The 13,823-nt window shown below is 38.8% G+C and overlaps 1 protein-coding gene across 2 annotated transcripts in view; it reads right to left on the reverse strand.

Moving 5' to 3' along the window:
- RBBP5 (RB binding protein 5, histone lysine methyltransferase complex subunit) overlaps positions 1-13,823 on the reverse strand; it is a 37,163-nt gene that overhangs the window by 8,747 nt on the left and 14,593 nt on the right. For both annotated transcript variants that reach the window (XM_036755922.1, XM_036755923.1), the window contains exons 7-10: positions 11,466-11,585; positions 11,051-11,204; positions 10,883-10,954; positions 7,384-7,501 (exon numbers count right to left, since the gene is read on the reverse strand). In XM_036755922.1, coding sequence (XP_036611817.1) covers positions 7,384-7,501; positions 10,883-10,954; positions 11,051-11,204; positions 11,466-11,585 — 464 coding nt within the window. The remainder of the gene's footprint in view (positions 1-7,383; positions 7,502-10,882; positions 10,955-11,050; positions 11,205-11,465; positions 11,586-13,823) is intronic.

Below are 13,823 nucleotides of genomic sequence, written 5' to 3' on the forward strand. Positions count from 1 at the left end.
TCTTTGTTATAAGGTATGGCTCTCTGGAAGGGAAGGGGGGGAAAGAATGGGAAAAGTAGGTAATGAAAAAAGATATTAATAACTTTAATACTTAAAAGGATGTGTGATCTCACAAATTTGGGAGTTCCCCTCCAAATACACAGATTGCAACCCATCTAGGTAAGCCAATCCTATGTGTCTCCCAGAATTTCATCCCAACATGTTGAAGGCTTTTTCTCAATTTCTATTGACATCCTGAAAGTACCAATGGAACACTCTGGGTGTCCACCTGTCATGCTTTGCCCTTACCACAAGCCTGTACAACATATGGCCTGCCGCTGTGCACTCACTCCTGTTTGTCGAATGACCTGTGGCAACCAACCATCATCAGTCTGTCTCTAGTTAGCTTTACTTGGAAAGTGAGCCACTACAAACCTATCTGCAGCTCGAAGAAGTTTAGCCTATTTTAATTTTGGTCCCCACCTACTGCCAAGTTGTGCAGGTCTGCCTTGCCACATGACCAGCCCATCTTCTCTCCCTGACATGCAATTCCTTGATGAATCCACTCCTGGTCTTCTCTGAAATTCCTTACTGATTATACATTGCAGCATGCTGAAAGGTACCATATGCCTCTCCATCCTCCGTGTGAAACTCACCTTTAGATCTTCAGAGGCAAGAGTGTTCTAAGACTTGCTACCATACAGTGACAATGATAAAATATACATATTGAGCAAATGGGACTTCGCTTTTATCAGAAGGTTGTAATCAGTAAAAGAGCTTTGAAATTTCCCAAAAGTAATAGTCTGCTTTCCTTTTCCTTTTCAACTTACTATCTTATGGTCTGTCCCAGATGTACACATAATTAGACAAGCTCTGTGGGGTGTTTATCTAAATTGATTCTGAAACCTAGATTATAAAAATCCTTCATCCACTTGGCCTTTCCTATGTGGACAAGACAAAGTCCTTTGAGTAATTACAGATCTCTTCCAGGAGGCTCAGCAATGTATCAGGGCTTGATGCAATCATCAAAGTGTCAGAAAATAGTATCTAGGAGATATCACCATCTACAAGGGATCTTTCCTCTACCTAGACTCTCTACTGTATCTCTTCCATCATCACAGTGGTGAATAACTTGGGAAGAATACACCTGTACAGGGTCCACCTAATAGCTTTTTTCAGAGGGCTACCGAAGTTACTTCTGTTTTTTCATTTTCCAGGAAATCCTGAATGACCTTGCTATATGAATCGGAGACACCCTGCTGCAAGAAAATCCAGTGCAGAATGAGAAGGAGATCTGAGTCTAAGGGTGGTAGACCAGGACCAAAGAGCAGACATAGAAATGAGCAGCAGTTGTGTGGTTCTGACCCCAACATGGAGAGTTGGATTCAATCTCCATCATGACCTGAGGCCTACAGCTAAGAAAATGCGGCAGAGAGCTCAAACTGAGAGAGGTCATGCAGCTTCATGCATGAAGCTGAACCTGCCAGATGACAGGGCCCAGGCATAGCAGCAGTCTACTGGAGCTCCAACTCGAGGTAAGCCTGAAGTTGTGTCACCCAGACACAAGCTAGGGTCAGAAGGTAGCAAGACTCAGACCAAAAGGGTAGCAATCAGACTTTGCCTGAGAGGAGCCTGCTTTGGATACAATGAGAGCTTGAAAATCCCTAGCTTGAGTTGCCCTTCACTCAATACCCAAAGAAAAAAGCAGCAGAACCTAAGACAATATAAAATAGGACCAAGTCAGGTCCAGATGCTCCCTCCAGAAGTGCAAAGAGTCTGATTTTAACACAAAGTCCAAATTCTGGAAGAATGAATAAATATGAATCCCACCAGAAAGAGCTTTCATGGTGATAGGATGCTTGAGACACAAACCAAGAGAATGACTCCAAAACATCGGCAAGTAAAGCCCCAAATAAAAAGAAAGTTTGGGCACAAGTTCAACTAGAATTCTTGAGGAAATTAAAGTTAAAAAAAAAAAGGAAACCAAAGTGAAATGAGAGTGCTAAAGGAGAGCTTATTGGAAAAAGAAATGAGAACTATGGAGAAAAGACTTGGAAAGAGAATTAACAGATTAACACAAGAAGTACAAAATCTTATCCAAACAACAGACTCCTTGAAAATTAGAGTAAGTTGGAGCAGCTAGACAGCACAGTGAGTAGAGCACTGGTCCTAGAGTCAGGAGGACCTGAGTTCAAATCCAGCCTCAGACACTTGACACACTTACTAGCTGTGTGACCGTGAGCAAGTCACTTAACCCCAATTGCCCTGCCTCCCCCCCAAAGAAAAAAACAAACAAAAAAGAAAATTAGAGTAAGTCAAACAAAATTAATGACTTCACGAAACAACAAGAAACACAAATATAAAGTCAAAAGACTGATTTTTTTAAAAAGAAGAAAACACTAGGTAACTCTTAGTAAAAATAACTGACCTGGAAAAAAGAGCAGTGAGAGATAATTTAAGAATCAACAGATTACCTAAAATCCACAATGAAGAGTCTAGACATTCTAAAGCTTCCAAGTCAAAGAAAAAATACTGCTAGTAGCCAGAAAGAAGCCACAATAAGTATCACACAAGATTTAGCAATCGCCACTATGAGGAAGTGGAGATCTCTTAGAATATATTACAAATGGCAAAAGATACAAGCTTACAAGCCAAGAATATCTTACCCAGAGTAAAACAGAGTATAATCCTACAAGGGAAAAAGTAGACCTTTAATGAAATACCCTTTAATGAAATATAAGACTTCCAAGTAGTCTTGTTGAAAAGACTAGAGAAACCTTGAAATACAAGCATATGAATCAAAAGAAAAATTAAAAAGTAAATATAAGAGCTCAATCAAAAGGAACTAAACAAGGATGAAATGTTTATAGGGGAAGATGACACAAGTGTCCCCTCAGAACACTAAAGTCATAAGGGGTCACAGAGGGAGTTAAATAAGACAGAGGATCTGGAAGTGGTTTTGTTATGTTTTGTTGACCATAAGGTCACCAAAAAAAAAAAAATAAAAAAAGAAAAGGAAAGGAAGAAAGAAGAAAGGAAGGGGAGAAAAAAAAAGAATACTAGGGAAAAGGTGGGGGAGGAAGGATGGAGAAAATCATCTCACATAAATGGGGTACACAAGTAGAAAACTAAGCAAACAAGGAGGAAGGGGTATGGGGAGCTACCAACTCTCAAACCTCACTTTTATCAGAACTAGTGAAGAGAAGATAGAATAAAAACCACAAGATAGGTGCAAAAAAGGAGAAACAGGAGGGAACAAGGAATAGGAGGAATAACAGAATAGCTTCAGGGAAGATTTAGTCATCTGCAAAATAAAATCTAACACTTTAGAGAAGTAAAGAGTAATGAAATTTTAGTAAAGAATAGGAGGAGAGAAGATAGTAGTAAAGAGAGATTTAAAAGGAAAGAAAAGAAGGGTAAGAACCTGTAATGGCTCTGATGAGTGGAAGACCCAGTAGACTGCATCAAGCACAGAATTCTGGCACTAAGCATACTCCTCTCTTGCCACCCTTTTCTTCACTGTAAAGTAGGGATGGGAAGTCAAGAGAGAAAAGAGGGTAATAGGATGGAGAGAAATATACAATTAACTATCATTCCAAACATGAATGGGATGAATTCACTCATAAAACAAAAAAAGGATAGTAACATGGATCAGAAAGCAGAATCTAACAATATGTTGGTTAAAAAAGAGAAACACTTGGGGGAGGAGCCAAGATGGCAGCTGGAAAGCAGGGACTTGCCCCAGGACTCTCCAATGGCTCTGAACAAATTCTAGAACTGCAGAACCCATGAAATAGCAGAGGGAAGCAGGGCTCCAGCCCAGGACAGCCTGGATGGTCACGGGGTAAGGTCTATCGCGCACGGAGCTGGGAGCAGAGTGGAGCAGAGCCCAGTGTGTGCTGCGCCCAGACCAACCAGACGGGAAGCAGGGCAGAACAGGCCCTAGTGCCCTGAATCAGTGAGCTGTGGCAGTTACCAGACTTCTCCACCCACAAACACCAAAGACAACAGAGAAGGTTAGCGGGAAAAGCTGCAGGGGACAGAGTGAAAGGAATTCACTGTTCAGCCACCACCTCGGAGCAGCAGAGATGGTGCAGCTACAGAAGTACAGTTGAAATTGCTTCTGGCCCTAGGCCCACCTGGTGGGAGGAATTAAGTGGTAGAGAGTGCAGAGTCTGCTTAAGATCTGAGTTGCTATCCAGGTTAGCGGTTCTTAGGGGAGGAGGAGTGCTGGTGTGGCAGAGCTTGCTGTATAAAAATAGCTCTGAAAACAACAGTGCATCCCCTCAAGCTCAGAACAAAGTACTCTCTACTCTACAAGCAGTCATACCCCCACCAAAAACTCAAGGGTCAAGTAGTTGGCTGGGAACATGGCCAGGCAGCAAAAACAGACTCAGATTCAGACTCAGACTTTGGAATCTTTCTTTGGTGACAAAGAAGACCAAAACATACAGCCAGAAGAAGTCAACAAAGTCAAAGAGCCTACATCAAAAGCCTCCAAGAAAAACAAGAACTGGTCTCAGGCTATGGAAGAGCTCAAAAAGGATTTGGAAATGCAAATTAGAGAAGTAGAGGAAAAATTTGGAAGAGCAATGAGAATGATGTGAGACAACCATGAAAAACAAGTCAATGACTTGCTAAAGGAGACCCAAAAAAATACTGAAGAAAAAAAAGAAACACTTGAAGCAAAGATTCACACAGAGTTAAAATAAGGGACTGGAGCAAAATAATTTTGCTTCAGCCAAATGTAAAAAAACAGGGGTAGCAATGATGATCTCAGATACTAATAAGAGACTTGATTAAAAGAAAACAATAAAATTACAATATGCTGAAAGGTACCATAGACAATATCAATATTTGACAGATATGCCAACAAGTAACATAACATCTAAATACTTAAAGGAAAAGTGAAAAAAGTTACAAGAAAAACCAGACAAACTATAATAACAGAAGATCTCAACCTCCCCCTTTCAGACCTACCCAAATCTAATTGAATAAACAAGAAAGAAGGACCTTAACAGAATTACAGCAAAGTTAAGATCTGATAATCTTCTGGTAATAACTGGACATGAAAAGAAAGAAATACACAAACTTGTCAGGGGTGTATGGTGTCTTTAAAAAAATTGAAATAAGAGCATTATCGTGAAACTTGTGGCAAAAAATTTTCCAGTTATCAATTTTCCTTCCAAACTTAGCTGCATTTTGGCTTTACTTGTACAAAAACTTTTTAATTTTATATAATCAAAATTATCCATTTTATCTCCCTTTATGCCTTGTCTGGTCCCAAACTTTTTCCCTATCCCCAGACAGGAAAGGTGATTTTTTTCTTTTCTATTCTACTTTTGTTTATGAAGTCACCCTTTATGTCTAAGCCATGTACCCATTTGGAGCTTATCCTGGTAGATTTGGAGCTTATCTTGGTAGGTGTTAACCCATACTAGTTTCTGTCAGCTTTTCTGATTTTCCAGCAATTTTCCTCGAAGAGTTCTTACCCCAGTAGCTGGGGTCATTGGGGTTACTTAACACCAGGCTGTGTTTGTATGCTTCTATATGTTGTGTACCTAATCTGTTATACTGATTGACCTATTTCTTAATCTGTACCAAATTGTTTTGTGACTAAATGCTTTGTAATATCATTTGAGATGTGAAATCTGGTACCCCCTTTCACTTTTTTCAGTATGTCTCTAGACTTTTTGTTCCTCCATGTGAATTTCATTGTTGTTTTTCTTCCAGGTACTATAAAGTTTCTTTGGTAGTTTAATTGGTATGGTGCTGAATAAGTAGATTAAATTAGGTAGTCTTGCTATGATCAAAAGAACAGGGAAAAGTACCTTCTCATATGTCTTCTTTGGGCCAAATTTGTTCCTTATAATTTTCAACTTTTTTTTTCCTATTGTTTTGTGCTGGTTGTTCTTTTCATTCGCAATGTTGTTATTTCCTATATTGTTTTCCTGGATCTTACTTTTTTTAAAAAAGATGAACATTAGTTCATATTAGCCTTTATTGAAATGGCTTTTGCAGACCTCTTCCATTTTCTTCTGCTTGTCTTTCCATTTTATCCTTGAAAGCCCTTAGGATGACTCTGTTTAGTTTGCTATTTTGCCCCACTTCTTTTATCTATCACTTTTCTCTACTTCATGAGATGATAATGCTCATAATCATCTATCTTTGTTTATAAGATTTTGCAGTTGAATTTACATTCCAATCTAGTGTTGTATCTAGCAGCCAACTCACTCTGTTTGGTAAATAAGTCTGATGTTTGCTGACTAAGGTGCTTTCTGGGTTCATTTGGTCTCCTTGCTGCAGCAATTAATTTATACTGATTAAACTTCTGGATGAAGTTTAGTATCATTAAGTTATCATTATTATTAATTGTTACTATCATTAGTATCATTAAGAGGGGATGTCATTTCTGTTGTACAATTCTGATTTTCAACAACTTGTCTAAATAATTCAGGGTTAGTCTTAATAGTATGCCATATACTTTTTACTTTCACAAAGTTCTACCCTGATGCCTCATTATGATAGAAGGTTCTCAAAGCCTGCACCAAAGAAACACAAGCTCTGGCAGATTCCACCATATTGGAAAGGCTTCAGTTATGTCCTAGTAAACCGAATCTGTTTTCTGGGTACAAACCTAGCTAATCTCAGACAGCCACATCACCAACAGGCTGACCATCTAGTGTTGAAATCTGTTTTGGCCATGGCAATCCATGAAAAAAAGAAAAAAATTTAAATGGTCCTTTGCCTTGTGAACACTGCCCTTCCCCCCATCAGTTTGTGCAGTGACAGTGGCAGAAAGATAGGAAAGGGAACAGAGAATCAGGGTTCCTAGATGCTCAACAAACTTCCATTTGACAGCTGATACTCTAAATGTGATATCCTTGTCCAGTGCCCAACTGAATACATTGGTGGAGGAACCGAATCATATTAATCTTGGTATAACTGGTATAAACAAAACCAGAAATAAGGTAAAGCTAAATGGAACAATGGCTCACAGGTATTCCCTGAAAAGGCAAAGAAAGGAAGTGGAAGAATGGATTGTACTGTAAGCCCAAGTGCTAATAAGAAGTACATCATGGGACATTTTGGTTATCATGCGTTACTGGACTAATGACAAATAATCTGCAAAAAGATCACCATGAAGCATTATGTCTATAAAAACTTTCTTCAAGGAAAAAAAAAAAGAACTGGTAGGCTCCAAGCACCAAATCACACCATAAAGAATGAAACTAAATATGTTTTAATTAAAGACTTGTTACTGATGTGGTAAGTGACCTTATCCCTGAGTTAGCTGTCTATGCATGGTCACCACCGACTTGTCAGAGCTAGGCCCAGAATTTATAAAAAAACAAAAAGAATAAAAAAATTTTTTAAATAAACATGATGACTGAGAAACAGTACCTGTTTGTTCCGGCTCACTCTTATCTTCATCCTCAATGTCAAACTCTGACTCCCTTTCCTCATACTCCACATTTTCATCCAGCTCTTTAAAGTCTGGTGCGAACGCACTCCAGTTTTCCTACGCCACAAACACAGAGCATATTGTTCACATTCCTTGCTTTACAACTTAAAGATAAAATACCACCTGCAACCAGAAACTTGACTTTGTAAATTCTATTTTATTGCAGACACAAAAACTGCCATCAAGTTTTGGCAGAAAATTGGCAGAATTTATTTGGCAGAAATTATTCCCTTTAGTTACCACTTTACATCTAAAGACTACTCATCTTCAAAAACCCATTTTTCTCTACTTCTGAGAATTAAATTCCAGTCCAACTACAACAGAGTTTTCTAACAAGTTTACTTATCTCCACGACTTAAAGTTGTACTCAGAATCAAATAAAGACACAAAGTTTGCGAAGTATCCTTTGTTGGCCAAACACTGTGGAAAATTTTCCTAAAAAGGTTGCCAATAATCTTTTAGTTTTTAAATTCAATGTCCCTTTCTCAGTCTTCATCCTCCTTGACCATTCTGCAGCTTTCAAACATTACTGACATTCCTCTTCCTAGATACTCTCCTCTCTCTTCACTTCTGTAATACTGCTCTCCTCTCCTGATTCTCTTCCTAACTATGGCTTTTTTTTTTAAAAGTATTTGTATTATGAACTCAACAAATAAAACATTACCATGTACAAAGAACAAAAAAATGATTCTACATAAAACTATGAACTTCTTTTATGCGGTTTTTAAAAGCATACAGTATAAATTTAACAAAGAAGTAAAACAATAGCTGGGTTTTGTTCCCTGTTCTAAACTTTGTATTTTTGTGTATTTTTCTGTCTTATTAATAGCTCTTTTCTTTATCCCATCCAACCTCCCCCTCCAAAACAGAAAACTTGCCTGGTAAAAAATAAATACAGACAAACAAAATAAATCACACTAGATACATATGAAAATAGCTATCTTTTGCCTCTCTCTAGTCCTGGGCCTCTCTGTCAAGAAGTACAAAGGCATGCTTCATTATTAGGCTCCTAAATTCATAATTAGTCAGTTCCATAACAGCTCCTTCTTGCTTCCTCCACTAATTCAAATCATCAATAAGGATTTATTAAGTACCTGTTATGTGCCAGGAACTGTGCTAAATACTGGGGAAGGGGTGAAAGGAGGAGATACATAATATATAACACAATTTTACCTTATCTAATAGCAAGTATTTCCCAAGTACAGTCTATATTATCTCAGTGGATCCTCATAACATCCTGTGAGACTGGTGGTATTATTATCACCATTTCACAGATGAGGAAACTGAGGCTGAGTGCCATTAAAAGTTAATAGACTCACCCAGGGTCAAATACCTAGTGTCTGAGGTAGAATTTGAAATCAGGTCCTTCTGACTCCACATTGGGCGTACTGAACCACTGTGCCACCTAATTGCAAATATGAAGTACATACAAAGTGACAGAAAAGTAATTTCGAGAGGGTGCAAATTACTTGTGGGGGATCACCAAAGACTTTCTGTAAGCGGTGAACCCAAGATGGGCATTGGAGGAAGTTAGGGTTCTATAAGAAAAGAGTACATTCCAGATACAGAAGACCCCTTGCAAAAGTGCATGGGATGCAAAATGGAATGTCTTCTACAAGGAATAGCTAAGCAGGGCATTTTAAGCAGAATGGAGACTATATTCAGTGTAATAATGTGAAGTAAGACTAGGCCCGGCCAGCTTTAAATTCCAGGCTGAGAAGTTTGTCTTTTATTCTAGAAGTAACAGGGAACCACTGAAGCTCAGGGTCACTCAGTCAGTATGTGTCAGAGGTAGGATTTGAACCCAAGTCACCCAGACTCTAAAGCCAACACTAATCAATATGCCATTCCTGTGGATTCAAAAGCTATCTGCACAAGACGAAAACTGAACCCATACTTAATATGGCCTTCAGCAAAGGAGACACGGCAGTGGCCAGACCAGTTAAAGAGTTAGGAAACTAAGCAGAGAAAAGCTGTGGTCAATTGTGGAAAATGGAAGAATGAAGAAAAGTCCCTTGGATTTAGCAATTAAGAGATGACAGAATTTATAAAATGATGGCTAGAAGGTATCTCAGACGCCATCCAGTCCAAAGAGCCGAGGAAGCTGAGGCCCAGAAATTTCCTCACTTGCCCAAAATCACAAGGGTAGAAATTAGCAGAGATAACTGATAAGCCTAGAGAGCAGGTTTAGTTGAGTAACAGATTCAGTCCAAAGTTGGACAGAAAAGGAAAAGATTCTTTCCTCTTCCTTGGGTCCTATTTAATCAGTTGCCAAGGATGGTTCATTTTCTTTCCACAATTTCCTGTATCATTCCCCTTCTCTTTTTAAAACTTTAAAAATTTCTTAAAAAATTTTGTTTAAACATCAAAAATTCCTGGAGTACTCCTAAAGGAAGCACCACAAAGAAGAATCCTGCAGAAATAATTAAGTCAGTGAGCATATAAGAACGTCATATCTGACACCTACCAGGTGTGTGAGACCCTGGCCAAGGCCCTACCTCTTCCTCTTAGTCCCCTGTGCCTGGAATGTTCTCCCTCCTCACCTCCTCCTCTTAATTCCCCTATGCCTGGAATGCTCTCCCTCCTCACCTCCTCCCCTCAGTCCCTGTGCCTGGAATGCTCTCCCTCCTCACCTCCTCCCCTCAGTCCCTGTGCCTGGAATGCTCTCCCTCATCACCTCTTCTTCTTAGTCCCTGTGCCTAGAATTCTCTCCCTCCTCACCTCCTCTTAGTCCCTGTGCCTAGAATGCTCTCCCTCCTCACCTTTGCCTTAGTTTCTCTGGCTTCCTGCCAGACACAGATGAAATCCCACTTTAAACTAGAGGACTTTCTTAGTCCTCCCAGATTGTAGTATTTTTCCTCACTAAAGACCATCCACTGGCTCAGAGTATATCTATTTTACACCTAGTTATTTACATGTTATCTCACTCATTAGAATGTGAGCTCCCAGAGGTTTTGGCCTTTCTGGAATCCCCAGTACATCCCTAGCACAGTGTCTGGCATATAATCATTTAACAAATGCCAGCCTGGCTAACTCACTAGAGCCAGAAGGGGTCTCAGGGGTTCTAAAGTCCAATACATGCCCTTCATGTACTAAAGTCCAATGCATTCATTTTAAAGATGAGAAATTGAGACCCAGCCAAGTCCAATGATTTGCCCAGGGTCACACCAATAGGGGTGAGATTCAACAAAGCCAGCATTCTTTTGATTTTAAAATTGTCTTCATTTACATATTTTACCTAAGGCTAAAGATGTAGCAGATCAGCTTCAGATAAGAAAATAAAACTTGAAAGCCAATATTTGCTTCCCTCCATCTAGGCATAATCAGATGCAAAAGTCTGATAAAGCTAAGGAGAGAACTATATAAGCTAACCCCTAAGGGGGATGGAAGGGGGACCTGGCTTTAAAGTAAATGAATAGAAATAAAAACAGTTCTTACCACTTGATTTTGTGCCCAGATAGACACCACTCCACTAGAAATGGATGCTATTATGGGTCGGACAGGATGCCACTGTATTTAAATAAAGAAGAAAAGGAAACTTAATTTTTAACATAGTTAAGATTTTTCTAGATAATGTGCATGACAAAAACCTCCCATTCTACTCACAGCTACATCCAACAGAAGCTCTCCTCTGGTCCCATGAAGAATCTTCACCAAGTTACCAATACTCTTCTCCCAGATATATAGGGCATGTTGTCGGGCAGAGCCTGCGACTATGTATTCCCCATCTCCAGAGAAACAGCATTTCTTCCAAGGTGTCCTAGATGTCAAGGGAAGGAAAATTATACAGGCATATGGTTACACAAAAATACCCAATCTTTTTTCTGTGCCTAGGATAAGGAAGGTAAAGAAAATACCAAAATGCTAAGAAGAAAAGTAAAAGAGCTCTGACGCATGGCAGGAAGAATTTATTCCTACTAGGAACATTCCCAAGGTATACCGGTCCTAAACTGATTATAATGCTTTTACTTTATGTGAATTTACCTCTGGCAACATTTCTTCTTAGATGTGAGACATGTACCTGTTTACCAAATCCTGCAGTTTCTGCATGGGTTCTGGTTCTCCATCTCTGCCACAGGTTAAAATTTCCCTGCCATCATACACTCGGATTATTCGATCTGCTGTATTTATTAAAAAGCAACTACAAGAAAAGAGGGAAGGAGAAAAAAATTAAGACCAGAGGTCCCAAATACGTTACTATTAATACTCCCTAAGACTAATACTTAGAGCAACAAATTATTGAATCTCAGGTGGAAGGGACCTTAAAAATCACCTAATCGAACTACCACCAAGAATGAGTCCCCTAGCCCCTACAATAGAGGTGTCAAACGCTAAAAGAAAGGATTCCTGCAGGCCACATATTGACTTAGAAAACCTCAAGTTAACGATCTATGTTGTTGTACTGTATTTTTATTTGTGCTGTTAAACATTTCCCAATTACATTTTGATCTGCTTAGGCTATACTCAAGAATTTTGCTGGCCATGAGTTTGACACTTTTGCCCTATATCTTCTATAACATTTAGTCTCTGCCTGAACACTTCCAATAAACAGAGATTCACTATTTAATAAGGAAGCCCCTTTGTAGACAATTATTTGTCTACAGGTCTTTCATCCAGACTTCCTTCAACTTCTACCCGCTGGTTCTAGTCTTGTCATTTGGGGCCAAGAAGTAGTCTAATCCCTTCTTCTATACCAATTCTTAAAACATTTTGAGACAGCTCAAGTTCCCCCCAAGACCATTCTTTTTTAGAGCTAAGTTTCTTCAATTTATGCTCAAATGACAAGATTCCAAGTCCTTCCATCATCCTGTTCAATCTCATCTAGACGTTATCACTTATCAATCTCACTCCTAAGATACAGAGCCCAAAACCCAATACAATATGCTACAAGTGTTTTGACCAGTGGAGATCACTGTTATCTAAGATTGCATTAGCTTTCTGACAGACATGTATCACACTGTTGAATCACATTAACCTCACCTCCCCAGTCTTTGTCACAAGGACTCCTTGTGTACATATTTGTCTCATCTCCCCTCATTCCAAAGCTCCTTAAGGTCAAATCTCAGCTTTCCTACTTGTATGCCTCATTATACCATGCATGTACCAACCACAGTGAGCCCTATATTTGCCTCCAAAGTGAGATTTCCAGCTTACTAAATCCACAGACTTGCATTTAAGAATACAATTGTACCTTTGTCATTTTGGCATTGGTGGAAAAGTTCTACAGAAGATAATTTTCTAGGTAAATCAAATGTTCCTCCAACAAGTGCTAAAATTTTTATTTGAAGTATCCAAAGGCAAGGACAGAGCACTTCCCCTGATAACCAGGAATAGGAGTGATCAGTGTAGTATACTTGCACTTAGAACACTGAGACAGCCCAGGTCCTGGAGCTCCAAGGTCTCTAGCACTCTGTCCCTTAAAGATCCAAGGGGGCCTTCCTCAGGAAGTAGATGTTAGCATAATTAGGTGACCCAGGATAAGTTCAAGTAGGGTTAATCACTCCCAACCAAAAGAAGAGTGGGAAGCAGGGCTCAGACCTGGCACAAAGCTCCAATCTGAAAATAAGGCTGGAGAGATGAATAAACCAAAGAAAACAAACCATTCTAAAGAACTGTCAGAGATCCAAAGATATCCAAAAATCCAACCTAGAAGGAAAAAGTAATTTTCTAACAATTACAAGCAGAGATTTAAAGGAAAAAAGTGGATTTTTCACAAGGACTATATGAATACCTAGAAGAAACAAAACAACATATAAAAAATAAAATAAAAACTCTGGAGTAAAGAATTGGGAAAATAGTGTAGAAGAGAAAGTGATGAAAATCTTATTCAGATTCTCTGAAAACCAGAATGGACTAAACAGAAATCAATGACTCTATTGAGATAGCAGGAAATATTAGAGTAAAATCCAAGAACTGAAAAAATTTAAGATATCTGCTATCAAAAACATATGACCATGAAAACAAGACAAGGAATGATAATCTAGGAATAATCAGACTCCTTAAAAACCATGAATTTTTTTAAAAGCCTGGACAATATATTTCAAGAAATCACAAATAAAAATTGTTGCAATCTATTAGAACCAGAGGACAAAATAGAAACAGAAAGAACCCACCAATCATTTCCTGAAACTCCAAAAAGAAAAATTCAAGGAATGTAATAGTCCAAATGCAAAAGTTCCACATCAAAGAAAAAATACTGTAAGAAGCCAGAAGGACAGAGTTCAACTATCAAGTAACTATACTCAGGAACCATCTAAGAACTGGATGCATCCACCATAAAAGAAGGACATCTTGAAATATATGGCTAAAGAGAGAGGCTTAAAAGCAAAAAACTTCCCCTGAAAAGTTGAGTATAATCTTATGGAGAAAAAAAAAACAA

Source organism: Trichosurus vulpecula, chromosome 4 (assembly GCF_011100635.1).
Source record: "Trichosurus vulpecula isolate mTriVul1 chromosome 4, mTriVul1.pri, whole genome shotgun sequence".
Lineage (NCBI taxonomy): Eukaryota > Metazoa > Chordata > Mammalia > Diprotodontia > Phalangeridae > Trichosurus > Trichosurus vulpecula.